The 13,014-nt window shown below is 27.9% G+C and overlaps 1 protein-coding gene and 1 long non-coding RNA gene across 11 annotated transcripts in view; one reads left to right on the top strand and one right to left on the bottom strand.

Moving 5' to 3' along the window:
* Positions 1–13,014, bottom strand: part of LOC127281217 (uncharacterized) — a 257,929-nt gene that overhangs the window by 182,984 nt on the left and 61,931 nt on the right. For 2 of the 9 annotated variants that reach the window (XM_051304829.1, XM_051304824.1), the window contains exon 1: positions 6,556–6,998. The exons of 4 other annotated variants lie outside the window; for them this stretch is intronic. In XM_051304829.1, coding sequence (XP_051160786.1) covers positions 6,556–6,587 — 32 coding nt within the window. In that variant the 5' untranslated portion in view covers positions 6,588–6,998. Of the gene's footprint in view, positions 1–6,555; positions 7,004–13,014 lie in introns of those variants that run through there. 3 more of the 9 variants (XR_007842936.1, XM_051304822.1, XM_051304821.1) reach the window with 3 other exon arrangements.
* Positions 1–13,014, top strand: part of LOC127281228 (uncharacterized) — a 204,626-nt gene that overhangs the window by 136,980 nt on the left and 54,632 nt on the right. The window contains exon 3 of one of the 2 annotated variants that reach the window (XR_007842940.1): positions 8,450–8,545. The exons of the other annotated variant lie outside the window; for it this stretch is intronic. This is a non-coding gene — a long non-coding RNA (uncharacterized LOC127281228). The remainder of the gene's footprint in view (positions 1–8,449; positions 8,546–13,014) is intronic. 2 annotated transcript variants of the gene reach the window in all.

Here is a 13,014-nt window from a genome sequence, read left to right as displayed (position 1 = left end):
GAAGAATTTTCATTTAATAGAATTTTAAGTGATTCGAATTTTTAAATAACAGAATTTTCAATTTACCAAATTGTATAATTTGTCCGAATCTTCATTTGACCGAATTTTTATTTACACGAATTAATTGATAGATATATTATTAAAACGTCGAATTTCAATTTTTCCGAAACTGCGCGCAACTATACAAAACAATCGACAGAAAGAATTCGACGTGAATTTTAAAATTAACGAATCACACAATTGGTTAATTTTAAAATTCGCGCCAAATTCTTTCTGTCAATTCTTTTTCGACTTCGTTTGCAATATTTTAAACAAATGGAAATTTGTCGTTTTAATAAATTTTGCCAAATAATAAATTCCTGCAAATAAAAATTTGCGTTCGAAATTAATTTTTATTAAATTTTTGGTTGAATTAAAAGGAATTTTTCCTTTTTGAGGTTATGTTAATGTCTCTATTCTCTTTAAAGAGGGCGTAACAAATTTTTTTTTTTAAATTAAATATTTGGTACAGAAAGGTACAGATAAAAATTTGTTTGAAACAACCAAAAAATTTGATTATTTCAAACAAATTTTGGTTGAATTAACCAAATAAAAGCATTTCTATAAAGCAAAAACTTTGTAAAACTCAAATATAGAAGTACAACCAGGGCCGTAATTTGAATTTTTTGAACTAGATCTTTCGAAATTTGATGTAATAAATAAATCTATTTTTAGTTCTATGAAAAATTATTTCTTACACTGAGAAAAATGTTTAGTTAGAGCAACCAAAATTTGGTTGGGCCAACAAAAAAATTTTGTTATTATTTAAGCAACCAAACTATTTCTTTGAATCAACCAAAAAATATGGTTGAGTGTTTTTTGATGGCATAACAAAAATGTTTGGTTAGCTCAACCAAATTTTGGTTAGGATAACAAACGATCATTTGGTTTTTTAGACCAAAGTATTTTGTTATGTTAACCAAATTATTTTGTTGTAGTAACCGAATTTTGGTTGGAATTTAAAAAATGTTCAACCAAATAATTTGGTTGGCCTAACCAAATCTTTGGTTGAAATAACACGTTTCAGCCAACCAAAATTTCGTTACAAGAACCAAAATTGCCTAACCAAACAATTTTGTTGCAAACACTAAATTTTTTTTCTCCGTGTAGTTTTGAGGTTATGTTACCCTTAGAAAAACGTTTGATTCATTCAAAATCTAAATTATTCAATTGAATACTTTTATTTAAATAAACTAAATAATTTTTATTACATTTGATTAAATTTTAAATCTCAATCGAAACAAAAAGTTTCTTCTTTAAAAAAATTTGATTCAAATAAATTATTCTATCGAGCGTATTTGGTTCATATAAATAAATTTTTTGGTTATTTATTTTGTATACGCATTTATTCGAGATAACTAAAGAATTTTAGTTAAATCAAAAAAAAAAAATTTGCATTGTATATAAACCAAATTATTGAAAAAATAAAAAAATACAATGATTTGATTAATCCTTAATTGGCACAATTCGAACGTAAATGGCACAAAAGGGTCTGCTGGACCCAAAGTATTTAAACGTGTATTGTACAGTCGGTATTGAATATTTTTGACCAAAAATTTAATCCGAGGTATAGCTTATGATGTGTTTTTTCAAAATTTAATTAATTTTACAGGAATTAATTTATTTTAAGTTGAAAAAAATTGTGAAAAATAAAAACTAAAAAAATTACGTGTTTATATATATATACTTAAAAATTTTTGAGTTATTTAAATTTTAATATTGAGACTTCAAAATTTAAGGTTATACTATTATTCTTTAAGGAAAAAATTACCATAACAGTAGGAATTGCAAAAAAGGTTATATTTATTTTATAGAATAAAATGTGACTTTTTGGGTTAAAATTAAAAATTTATAATTATTATTAATGTTTGAAAGTTAATTTATTCTTTTGTATCGAATTAGTTGTATCAAAAAAAAAAAAAAAAAAAAACTTAGAAAATTACTAAGAATATGTCAAACTAATATATATAAAAATATAAAAAAATATTCAAAAGCTACACATTCAATTAATTTGAGCCAAAAAAAAATGCTCGGGTCTACTGGACCCATGGTGTTAAGGGTTAACTCAACTTTTTCATAGTGTCAAAGTAGGATATTATTTGGTTAAGTAAAATTAAATTTTTCTCCTAGTGTATATATATGACACATTATAGTATATAAATGGAAAAAAATCTTTATCTGAAACAGCGATATATTTCTCTAGAATAACGAAAACTTTCGCTGTTTTAATGAACGTATATCGCTGTTGCAGTGAAACTTATCGCTGTTCCAGGTAAATCATTTTTTTTTTCCTGTATATTTGGACTTATTGTAAAAAAGAAAATAGAAATAAAATAAATATATATATATATATGTTATAAAAATAAAATAGCACATATATATGTATTGAGTATATATATATAAGTCCTTGAAGGTTCTAAACAATGGAGCAATACAAGTCAAAAGTCGCGTGCCATTCATGTGCACAAAGAGACACTTTTGAATTTACACATTGTGCCAAAGAAGTTGCACGTACAAAGTGCACACAGGGACAAATTCCCCAACACACTTGTACAGAGGGTCACAAGTATGCTCAAAGTCGCGTACCGATATATGAGGAAGAGACTCGCTTTTGTCACTGTATGGGACATATATACATACATATATATATATATATATATATATATATATATATATATATATATATATATATATGCACTTTGCAGTATGTATATTTATATATAGTACTTCGATCAGCAACCAAGCGGACGAGACTGAGAAGGGCAATGGCTCCAAAGACAGATGCTTACTATATACTTTGAAAAATCACCGCACACGTATTGTCATCTTAAATCGAGATACAGTCTTTCTCTCTTTCTCTCTTCTGGAATTCCGTATTATATATATATATATATATATATATATATATATATATATATATACTATTTTAAATATCCCGAAAGCTAAACAAAGAAGCAACACTAAAAAAAAAAGAAGAGTATTTTCTTTTCCAACTTCCTTTTCTTTGCATTGCGATGCACGTTCTCTAAATTTATATTGGTGCACAGGGCAAACTAAATTAGTGCTGAGGGGAAAAAAAATACTGTACAAAATTAGAACAACTGCAGTATAAAAAAAAAAATGCTAACAGTTTTCGAAAAATTTTTTTTTTTTATAAAATTACACACGCACTTGATTTTACTGTTAATTTGAAAACGAATAGATCCCAATATTTGGATCAAAATATAATTTGATTCAAATATTGAGATCCGAGTTGAGATCAATTTGATCCAATTCGGTATCAAAAATAATATATTTTCAAAAAAATAGTGATATTGTACACTGAAAAAAGAAAATTTATTTGATTCAAATAATCGGTTACTTGCGATTATTATCAAATAAATATTTACTTGAACCAAATAATTTTTCTTTAAATCAATAATTGTTTCTGTATTTAAAACGCAAATACCATTTTAATTGACTCAAAATGGTATTAAATGGTATTTGTTTTAAATATACAGAAATTATTGGTTTAAATAAAAATTATTTGGTTCAAGTAAATATATTTATTTGATAATAGTCAAGTAACCGATTATTTGAATCAAATAAATTTTTTTTTCCAGTGTGTAATCGCATATTTCATGACAAGTATTACAATTAAATTGCATAATGAATTCTATATATATATATATATATATATATATATATATATATATATATATATATATATATATATATATATATATATATATATATTATGTGAAGAAAGTGTAAAAAGCTTTTTGAATTACAATTCATAATTACTGGGTGTGCAATTACCCAATTATAAATTTGCAGAATTACACACGCGAAAGAATGATTGCAAACTGGGCAATTAACTTTCCTTTTGTTGCACATTTATAATGATAAACATTCTGTTTTCATGTGCCATTCGTTTTGTGAAATTTATTTTCCCTCTTTTTCTTTTTTTTTTTGTTTACTTTCTCATAAACAAGATGTTGAAAAATTAATATTATTCAATGACATTCTGTTTTTTTTTACGAATTAACTTCGTTTTTTTGAAATAAAATAGTAAAGACAAATTTGAGATAAAAATAGAATTTTTTTTTTAGTTGAATAAATAGAAATGAACATTTTATACTCGTCTGTAGCACTCAATGTAATTTGCGTTAAAAGGGTTAATGTTTTTTTTTTTTTATTTATTTTGTATAGTCAAATTTTGAATTTTAATTGGATGTCAAAGTTTTGAATTACCCATTTGGGAATAATAATGGTTAATTAAATGTTGTAATGATAATCTCTCTCTCTCTCTCTCTCTCTCTCTCTCTCTCTCTCTCTCTCTCCTCTCTCTCTCTCTCTCCTCTCTCTCTCTCTCACTCTCTCACTCTCTCTCTCTCTCACTCTCTCTCTCTCTCACTCTCTCACTCTCTCTCTCTCTCTCTCTCTCTCTCTCTCTCTCTCTCACTCTCTCACTCTCTCACTCTCTCTCTCTCTCTCTCTCTCTCTCTCTCTCTCTCTCTCTCTCTCTCCTCTCTCTCTCTCTCTCTCTCTCTCTCTCTCTCTCTCTCTCTCTCCTCTCTCTCTCTCTCTCTCTCTCTCTCTCTCTCTCCTCTCTCTCTCTCTCTCTCTCTCTCTCTCTCTCTCTCTCTCTCTCTCTCTCTCTCTCTCTCTCTCTCTCTCTCTCTCTCTCTCTCTCTCTCCTCTCTCTCTCTCTCTCTCTCTCTCTCTCTCTCTCTCTCTCTCTCTCTCTCTCTCTCTCTCTCTCTCTCTCTCTCTCTCTCTCTCTCTCTCTCTCTCTCTCTCTCTCTCTCTCTCTCTCTCTCTCTCTCTCTCTCTCTCTCTCTCTCTCTCTCTCTCTCTCTCTCTCTCTCTCTCTCTCTCTCTCTCTCTCTCTCTCTCTCTCTCTCTCTCTCTCTCTCTCTCTCTCTCTCTCTCTCTCTCTCTCTCTCTCTCTCTCTCTCTCTCTCTCTCTCTCTCTCTCTCTCTCTCTCTCTCTCTCTCTCTCTCTCTCTCTCTCTCTCTCTCTCTCTCTCTCTCTCTCTCTCTCTCTCTCTCTCTCTCTCTCTCTCTCTCTCTCTCTCTCTCTCTCTCTCTCTCTCTCTCTCTCTCTCTCTCTCTCTCTCTCTCTCTCTCTCTCTCTCTCTCTCTCTCTCTCTCTCTCTCTCTCTCTCTCTCTCTCTCTCTCTCTCTCTCTCTCTCTCTCTCTCTCTCTCTCTCTCTCTCTCTCTCTCTCTCTCTCTCTCTCTCTCTCTCTCTCTCTCTCTCTCTCTCTCTCTCTCTCTCTCTCTCTCTCTCTCTCTCTCTCTCTCTCTCTCTCTCTCTCTCTCTCTCTCTCTCTCTCTCTCTCTCTCTCTCTCTCTCTCTCTCTCTCTCTCTCTCTCTCTCTCTCTCTCTCTCTCTCTCTCTCTCTCTCTCTCTCTCTCTCTCTCTCTCTCTCTCTCTCTCTCTCTCTCTCTCTCTCTCTCTCTCTCTCTCTCTCTCTCTCTCTCTCTCTCTCTCTCTCTCTCTCTCTCTCTCTCTCTCTCTCTCTCTCTCTCTCTCTCTCTCTCTCTCTCTCTCTCTCTCTCTCTCTCTCTCTAAATTTGAATTAGTGAGAATTCGTTCAGTAATTAAAATTAGTGGAAATTTTCAACTAATTTTTAGAAAAATATTACTATTTAATTTAGTAGTATCTTTTTACAAAAGTTTTAGTCCAAAATTACCGCAAAAAAATAGTAGAAATTTTCACTAATTTGTTCTTTAATTCAAATTAGTAGAAATTTTTACTAATTTTTAGTGAAATATTACTATTTTAGTTAGTACTATTTTTTTAGTAGTATTTTTTTACTAATACTTTTTTTACTAATACTTTTTTTACTGATATACTTTTTTTTTTACTAAAGACTTAGCGAAAAATGACTAAATATTAGTAGAAATTCTCACTAATTTTTAGTAATTACTACGATTTAATTTAATTATAACTTTTTACTAAAGTTGTAGTCAAAAATTAGAAAAAAAAAATAGTAGAAATTTTCACTAATTCGTTCTTTATTTAAAATTAGTAGAAATTTTTACTAATTTTTAGTAAATATTACTGTTTGATTTAGTACTATATTTTTACTAAATTTTTAGTAAAAAATTATCAAAAAAAAAACAAAAAAATAGTAGAATTTTTCACTGTTTCGTTCTTTAATTCAAATTAATAGAAATTTTTACTTATATTTAGTCAAATTTGGGTGATTTAGTAATATTTCCTACTAATACTTTTTTTTTTTTTTTTTTTTTTACTAAAGTTTCAGCAAAAAATGACTAAATTTTATTAGAAATTTTCACTTATTTCTATCATAATATTACTATTTCATTTAGTAATATTTTTTTTTGTAATTTTTGAATTTTTCAAAAATGATTAAAAGTAAATTTAAATTTTTCCCACTTTTTCGTAAAATATGACTAATTAACAAATTTTCAGTTTTTTTTTTACTTATTCTATTAGTAATTATTGAGCAAAAAAAAAAATCATTATTCCCTAAAATAAATAAATATAAAATTAAAATATACCTTTCAAGATTGCTGGTTTTAAAACTGACCATAGCACAATTCCCAATATTTTTTACACATGATGTAATCAACAAATCACAGATTTAACAATATATATGTATATATCACATGAAAGGTGAAACTTTTTTTTTTTTTAAATTTCTTCACATATGATTCATTTCACTATACATATATATATATATATATATATATATATATATATATATATTGGTATACACTCACAGACAAACACACGCACTAGAATACCACACAGTTACACATTTTTATTCGTGTTACCTGTTTGACCAGGTAGGTAAAATACACGGGATAAAGGAAAAAAAAAAAAAAAAAAAATCAACACGTGAAAGAAGCCACTGCAAAGCAGCAGACATCCGCCACAATGCGCGTTTCCGAAGAGACTGAAGCAGCCACGCTTCAAGTCCAGTTTACCTCCTCTCTAACTATTTTCAATATATACAACAACCAAAGTCGCCCTTTTTCTTTACATGTTTGTCCTTTCGTTTCCCATGACAACGCATCGTTCACTAAAATTTCTCCCGCATTTCCCGCTCAAAAAAGAATAATAACAATAATAATAAAAAAAAAAAAAAGTATTATTTTAAAAAAATTTTAACATAATTAATTAATGTTGTTGAATTAATTTTAATTAATTAATTAATGTTGTTGAATTAATTTTAATTAATTAATTAATTTTTTTTAAATTAATTTTATTAATTAATTAATATTTGAAATAAAAAATTTTGTGGTTAATTTAGAAGAAATAATGAATTACGAAAGATAATATAGCAGTATAGTAAATTTTAATCAACATACTGGGAAATTTTCTAGTAAGTAGATCAAAATTTACTAAACTGTCATGTAATCTTTACTAGTTTTTTTAAATTATAAAATTAAGCTATTAATAAGAAATTATTTTTGTAAAATTCTTCTTTCTCGGAAAAAAACGGTAAATTAGTAAATAATTATTACACAACAGTATAGTAAATTTTAATCTACGTACTGAAAAATTTTCTAGAAAGTAGATTTAAATTTACTACACTGCCATGTAATCTTTACTAGTTACTATAAATTATAAAACTTTTTTTTATGAAATTAGATTTAAATAATTTTCCTACCTCGAAAAAAACGCTAAATTAGTAATTATTATTACAAAATAGTATAGTAAATTGTTATCTACGTTATAGAAAATTTACTATACTGTCATGTAATCATTACTATATTCTTTAAATAATAAATTTAGGCAGTTTTTATAAAATTAATTTTATGAAATTACTAATTTAGAAAATTCCCCTTCCTCCAAAAAAAGGAGCAATAAATTAGTAAATTATTATACTTAAACAAACAAAAAAAAAAAAAAAACAAGAAAAATGTAAAACAGGTGAAAATTTACGTTCCCTCATTTTCGCACGGGAACAATTTCGTGTTGGAAAAAAAAAGGAACTCGAAGCCATTTATCTACAAGTTAAGCCAAGATAATCGTGAAAACTATTCCAAATTGATTTTCCCTAGAGATTAGTTCCTGGAAAAAAAATATATTATGAAAGAATGTAATTTTCAGAAGCTATACAAGATTTAAAATTGAAGACACATTTTTACCTTGAAATAAGATATCTGCTAATTTTTTTTTTTTTTTATTTTATTTTCTTTCAAAAAAGTGTGCGGTTTTTGTTTAATATTATTATTTGCTTTAAAGAAGCGAACGAGGAGGCGGTGAACAATAAGAAAAAAAAAAATGTTATGGGAAAGATGGAAGCGTAATTTTGTCTTTAAAGGTGACAAAAGGAAGACAGAAAGAGAGAGAAAGAGAGAGAGAGAGAGAGCGGTATTCACCTGACGAAGGTAAAATCGCGTTCTACAGGTGAACGGGGAATATATATGTATATATATTGAACAGGTAAACCGATCTCTTTCCCCTGGTCATTGTGCTCACCTCAAAGATCGAAAGAAGAGGTTCGAAAATTTTTCAAGGGGATGGTCTCAGGACTCTCAGGTATGTACATATATAAATACAGGTTCTCACATTTATACTTATATACCACGAAAGAAAAAAAAAAAAAACTTTTAACAAGTCGAACATCACAGGGAATAGTTATACTCAAAATATATAAGCGCCACTCATAAAAGATAATGTCTTCCAATTTTCAAGGTCTCTCCAATTGCCTTCTGTGTATAGGATAATAACAAAATTTTTTCTATAATTTTCGAAATATTTAAAAAAAAAAACAACTGTTTGTATCCAATTAAAGTGTTCATTTTAAATTGAGGTTAATTTCAAAATATATTTAGGGGTACTCTTTAAATTAGTAATAATAAAATATTATTTGAAATTTCGAAAAATATCCTAAATTACCTTCAAGTACTCTAAATTAGCTTCAATTATTTTTAAATATTTTGTATTTTCTTGAAGTATTTAAAGTATCCTGAACTATATCTGAAGTATCCTAAAATATCTAAAATATCCAAAAATATCTAAAGTATCCTAAAATATCTAAAGTATTATGTATTATTTAATATTCTAAACTACTGTGAATTATCTTGAAATATCCCTATTTAACTTGAAGTATTTTAAATTATCTTAAATTATTTAAAATTATCTAGTATTTTGTTAATATTTTAAAATATTCTAAATTATCTCAAGGTATTTAAAATTATCTGTAGTACCTTGAGTTAGCTAAAGCATAAAGTAAATTATCTCAATTCGTAAAAGATCCTGAATTATCTATCTTAAAGTACTGTAAATAATCTGGAAATAGTTAAAAAAAATTTTTAATTATTTTGACGTAGGTATTTCAAATTATCTGCAATACCTTTATATCTAAAGCATAACGTGAATTATCTGAAGTTTCGTGAAAGGTTCTGAACTACCTTAAAGTTCTCTGAAGTACCTTGAAATATTTTAAAATACTTTTAATTATCTTCAAGTATTTGAAATTATCGGAAGTATCTTAAATTATCTAAATCATAACCTGAATTATCTAAAGTTTTATGGAATATCTCAAAGTACCATGAAGTAGTGTTAATTATCTTGAAATATTTTTAAATATCCTAAATTATCTGTATAGTACCTTGAGTTATCTGAAGCAAAACCTAAATTATCTGAAGTTTTGTGGATTATCCCGAAGTACCTTAAAGTACTATGAATTATCTTGAACATTTATTTATCTATAGCATAACGTGAATTATCTAAAGTTTCGTAAAAGTTTCTAAAGTACCTTAAAGTACTCTGAAGTACCTTGAAATATTTTGAAATATTTTTAATTATCGTCAAGTATTTAAAATTATCTACAGTATCTTAAATTATCTAAATCATAACCTGTCTTATCTGAAGTTGTTTAGAATATCCCAAAGTACTGTCAAGTATCCTACTGAAGTATCCTAAAATACTTTGAATTATTTGGAAATATTTTAAAATATTTTAAAATATTTTGAAACTTTTGAATTTTGAAAAATTTTATTTATATTTTGAAGTATTTAAAATATCCTGAATTATTTCAAGTACCAATAAAATATTTTGAACTACTTTAAAGCATATGTACAACAAAATTTACAATTCTTTATCCCTAAGGTGAAAAAAAAATTTTGTTTTTCAATAATTTAAAATTAGCTGTAGTAAATTTCAAGCTTTTGAATATATATATACCTAATATATACAATAAAGGTAAATATTTAAGTTTATTATTACATACAGTTTAGTAATTATATAGTAACATAAACAAGCGTATATATTATATACATATTGGAGGTATAGAAGCCAAGATCCAAGGACTCTCTCAGATGCTTCATGTCAGATTAACGCGATTAGAACTTTGAGGTACATTGGTCTTTGTGCCCAAATAATTGTTTAGCTTTGCTCATTAGCAAGAAACTTGGAATTATACTCAGGAGCTATATATACAATACAAGTATACGTGACGTCTGCGTATACACCTTGTACTGTATCAGATAATGAGAATTTTAATCGCTCCCTAAACCATTATTATTTTATTTTCCAAACATATTTTTCTCAACAAAAATTTTCCTAAATAAAACCCCAATTTCTTTTTCATTTCTCTTCTTTATTTTTTCCCCATTTCGCATTTTTTTTTTCATTTCCTTTTTATTTCCGTATTTTTGCGATTTCAATTGAAAAAAATTTCTTTTTTTCGGTTTAAAAAGTGCAATTCGGCAAACGCGAGTATTTTTTAGTTGATTTGTTTTCAATTTGAAAGTGCATAGTGCATAGTTAACGGGATAATATTTTAAGTGCAGGGTTCCGAGCGTTAGAATGATATATATGTGTGTGTGGGTGTGTGTGTGTGTGTGAAGGCGAAAGATGCTCCAGAATTGCGAATTCGAGTGAGAATCTTCAATGGGGAAAGTTTATGCCACCAATAAATTCTCATGGGAGCAAAGCCTCTCCCGTCTATCTTCTATCAAGATGTCAGGAACAAAAGTCTAGAAAAAAAAAAAAAAAAAATTGAAAAGAAAATTTTTCCCTTATAAGCACCTGTGTCATGTAAACAACTGAGATTATACTTGTTACTCAATCTTTTCAATGCCAATAAATATATGCTTATCACGATTTTTTTTTTACATTCTTATCAAAAATACAAAAGTATTTTTAAACACAATTACCGCACTTGTATCTATACAATATTTTAAGAAGCATAAATAATCTTTAAAATTAATGGGTACCCAAATTTTCAAAATTTTCATTAGAATTTATTTTTAGCCGAATATTTAAATTCTATTTCGCCGAATGGAATACTACAGAATATAAAAATAGAATCTATATCATTTACTTAAACGGAATTTTTTTAACCCTTAACTGGCACAATTCAAACGTAAATAGCACAACGGGTCTGCTGAACCAAAAGTATTCAAACGTGTAATGTACAGCCGATATTGAATATTTTTGCCCAAAAATTTAATCTGAGGTACCTTATGATATGTTTTTTAAAATTTCATTATAGTTTTTTACAGGGATTATTTTAATTTAAGTTAGTTAAAAAAAAATTGTGAAAAAAATTGCGTGTTTTTACTTAAAAATTTAAGAGTTATTTAAATTTTAATATTGTGACTTCAAAATTCAAGATTATATACTATTATTCTTTAAGAAAAAAAATTATCACAACAGCATGACTTGCAAAAAAGGTTATTTATTTTTCAGAAAAAAATGCTCGGGTCTACTGGACCCATAGTGCCAGTTAAGGGTTAATTAAAGATAATTTATAAATACAACCACTTTAAAATGTTTCCCTATTCCCTCATATATATTTTCCCCAATTATTCATTATCTAGTATGAAACACTTGCTTTTTGCCACTAAATCCAATTCCATGCAGAAATTTTGAAAGGGCCCTAGCAGGGCCCTGATCGGGTAATTCCAAATTTGCATGAAACAGAGGGAACCCGATCGGGGGCCGCACCTGAAGAAGCCCTATTTCAGCCCGATTAAAATCGATTAAAACCGAGGCCCGACCAGGGCCTAGTTTGGTTTCGCTTAGGTTCCCTGTTTCAACCAGGTTAGGGCCAGGTTGGCGAATTTCTGCACGGGATACGACTCACTAATCACATTCAACAAATTTCTCCATCGCTCATTTTTTTTCTTCTCTTTTCCATATTTTATATAATTTACAAAAGATTCTGCAGTACTACCAATATAAAAATATCACAATGTAGAACATAACATATAGTGTTCAAACGAAAATGTCACAAAGGGGGGGTCTACTGGACCCATAGTGCCAGTTAAGGGTTAATAATTTTCTTTTAAATTCGAATTTGACTGAATTAATATTTGTTCGAATTTAAATTATACAGTCAGAAATAAAAAAAATAAAAATTCGTTTACGTGACAATTCTGTAACTTACAATTAAAAATTTATGGTTAAATGAAATTTCTGTTCAATAATGATTCGAAAAAAATAAAAATTTTGAAAAATTCTAGCAAATTAATTTTTTAAAGAAGAAAAAAGAAAATAAAAAAGGGGGGGATTGTATAATTAATAAGCATGATACGTAATAGGACACTGAGGAGAGAATATCAGAATTCTTGTATAAATTTAAATTATGGAAAATGTAGGGGAAACATTTCTAAGTCTCCACAGGAAAATTACATATCCTTTCTCATTTAACAACCTTCTCATAAATCAAGTCGCGTAATTGTGAATTCTAATTTTCTGGAACAAAAGGAAGCACTAATCGTGTCTAAACTTGACGCAAGCCAGGAAAGTGACTATTTCTATTATTATTATTATTATTAAAATAATAACAATAATATAATAGGAATGTACCGGAAAAAAATACACACGTGTCTAAATTGTCCAAAGAGGAAACTTCTATTTTTTTTTTCTTACTCCATTTGCACGGCAGTTGTTGAACACGTGACACTCTTGAACGAAAAAGGAAACCATATGGGGGGTGACTATTCACATTTTAGACCATTTTGAAGAACCTATTTCCTCTTTTTTTCGAACAACTT

This window comes from Leptopilina boulardi, unplaced genomic scaffold, assembly GCF_019393585.1.
Source record: "Leptopilina boulardi isolate dan_hultmark-lab unplaced genomic scaffold, ZJU_Lbou_2.1 LbouV2_266, whole genome shotgun sequence".
NCBI lineage: Eukaryota > Metazoa > Arthropoda > Insecta > Hymenoptera > Figitidae > Leptopilina > Leptopilina boulardi.
The sequence above is the reverse complement of the archived record's forward strand: the minus strand, read 5'-3'. Positions and strand labels throughout refer to the sequence as shown.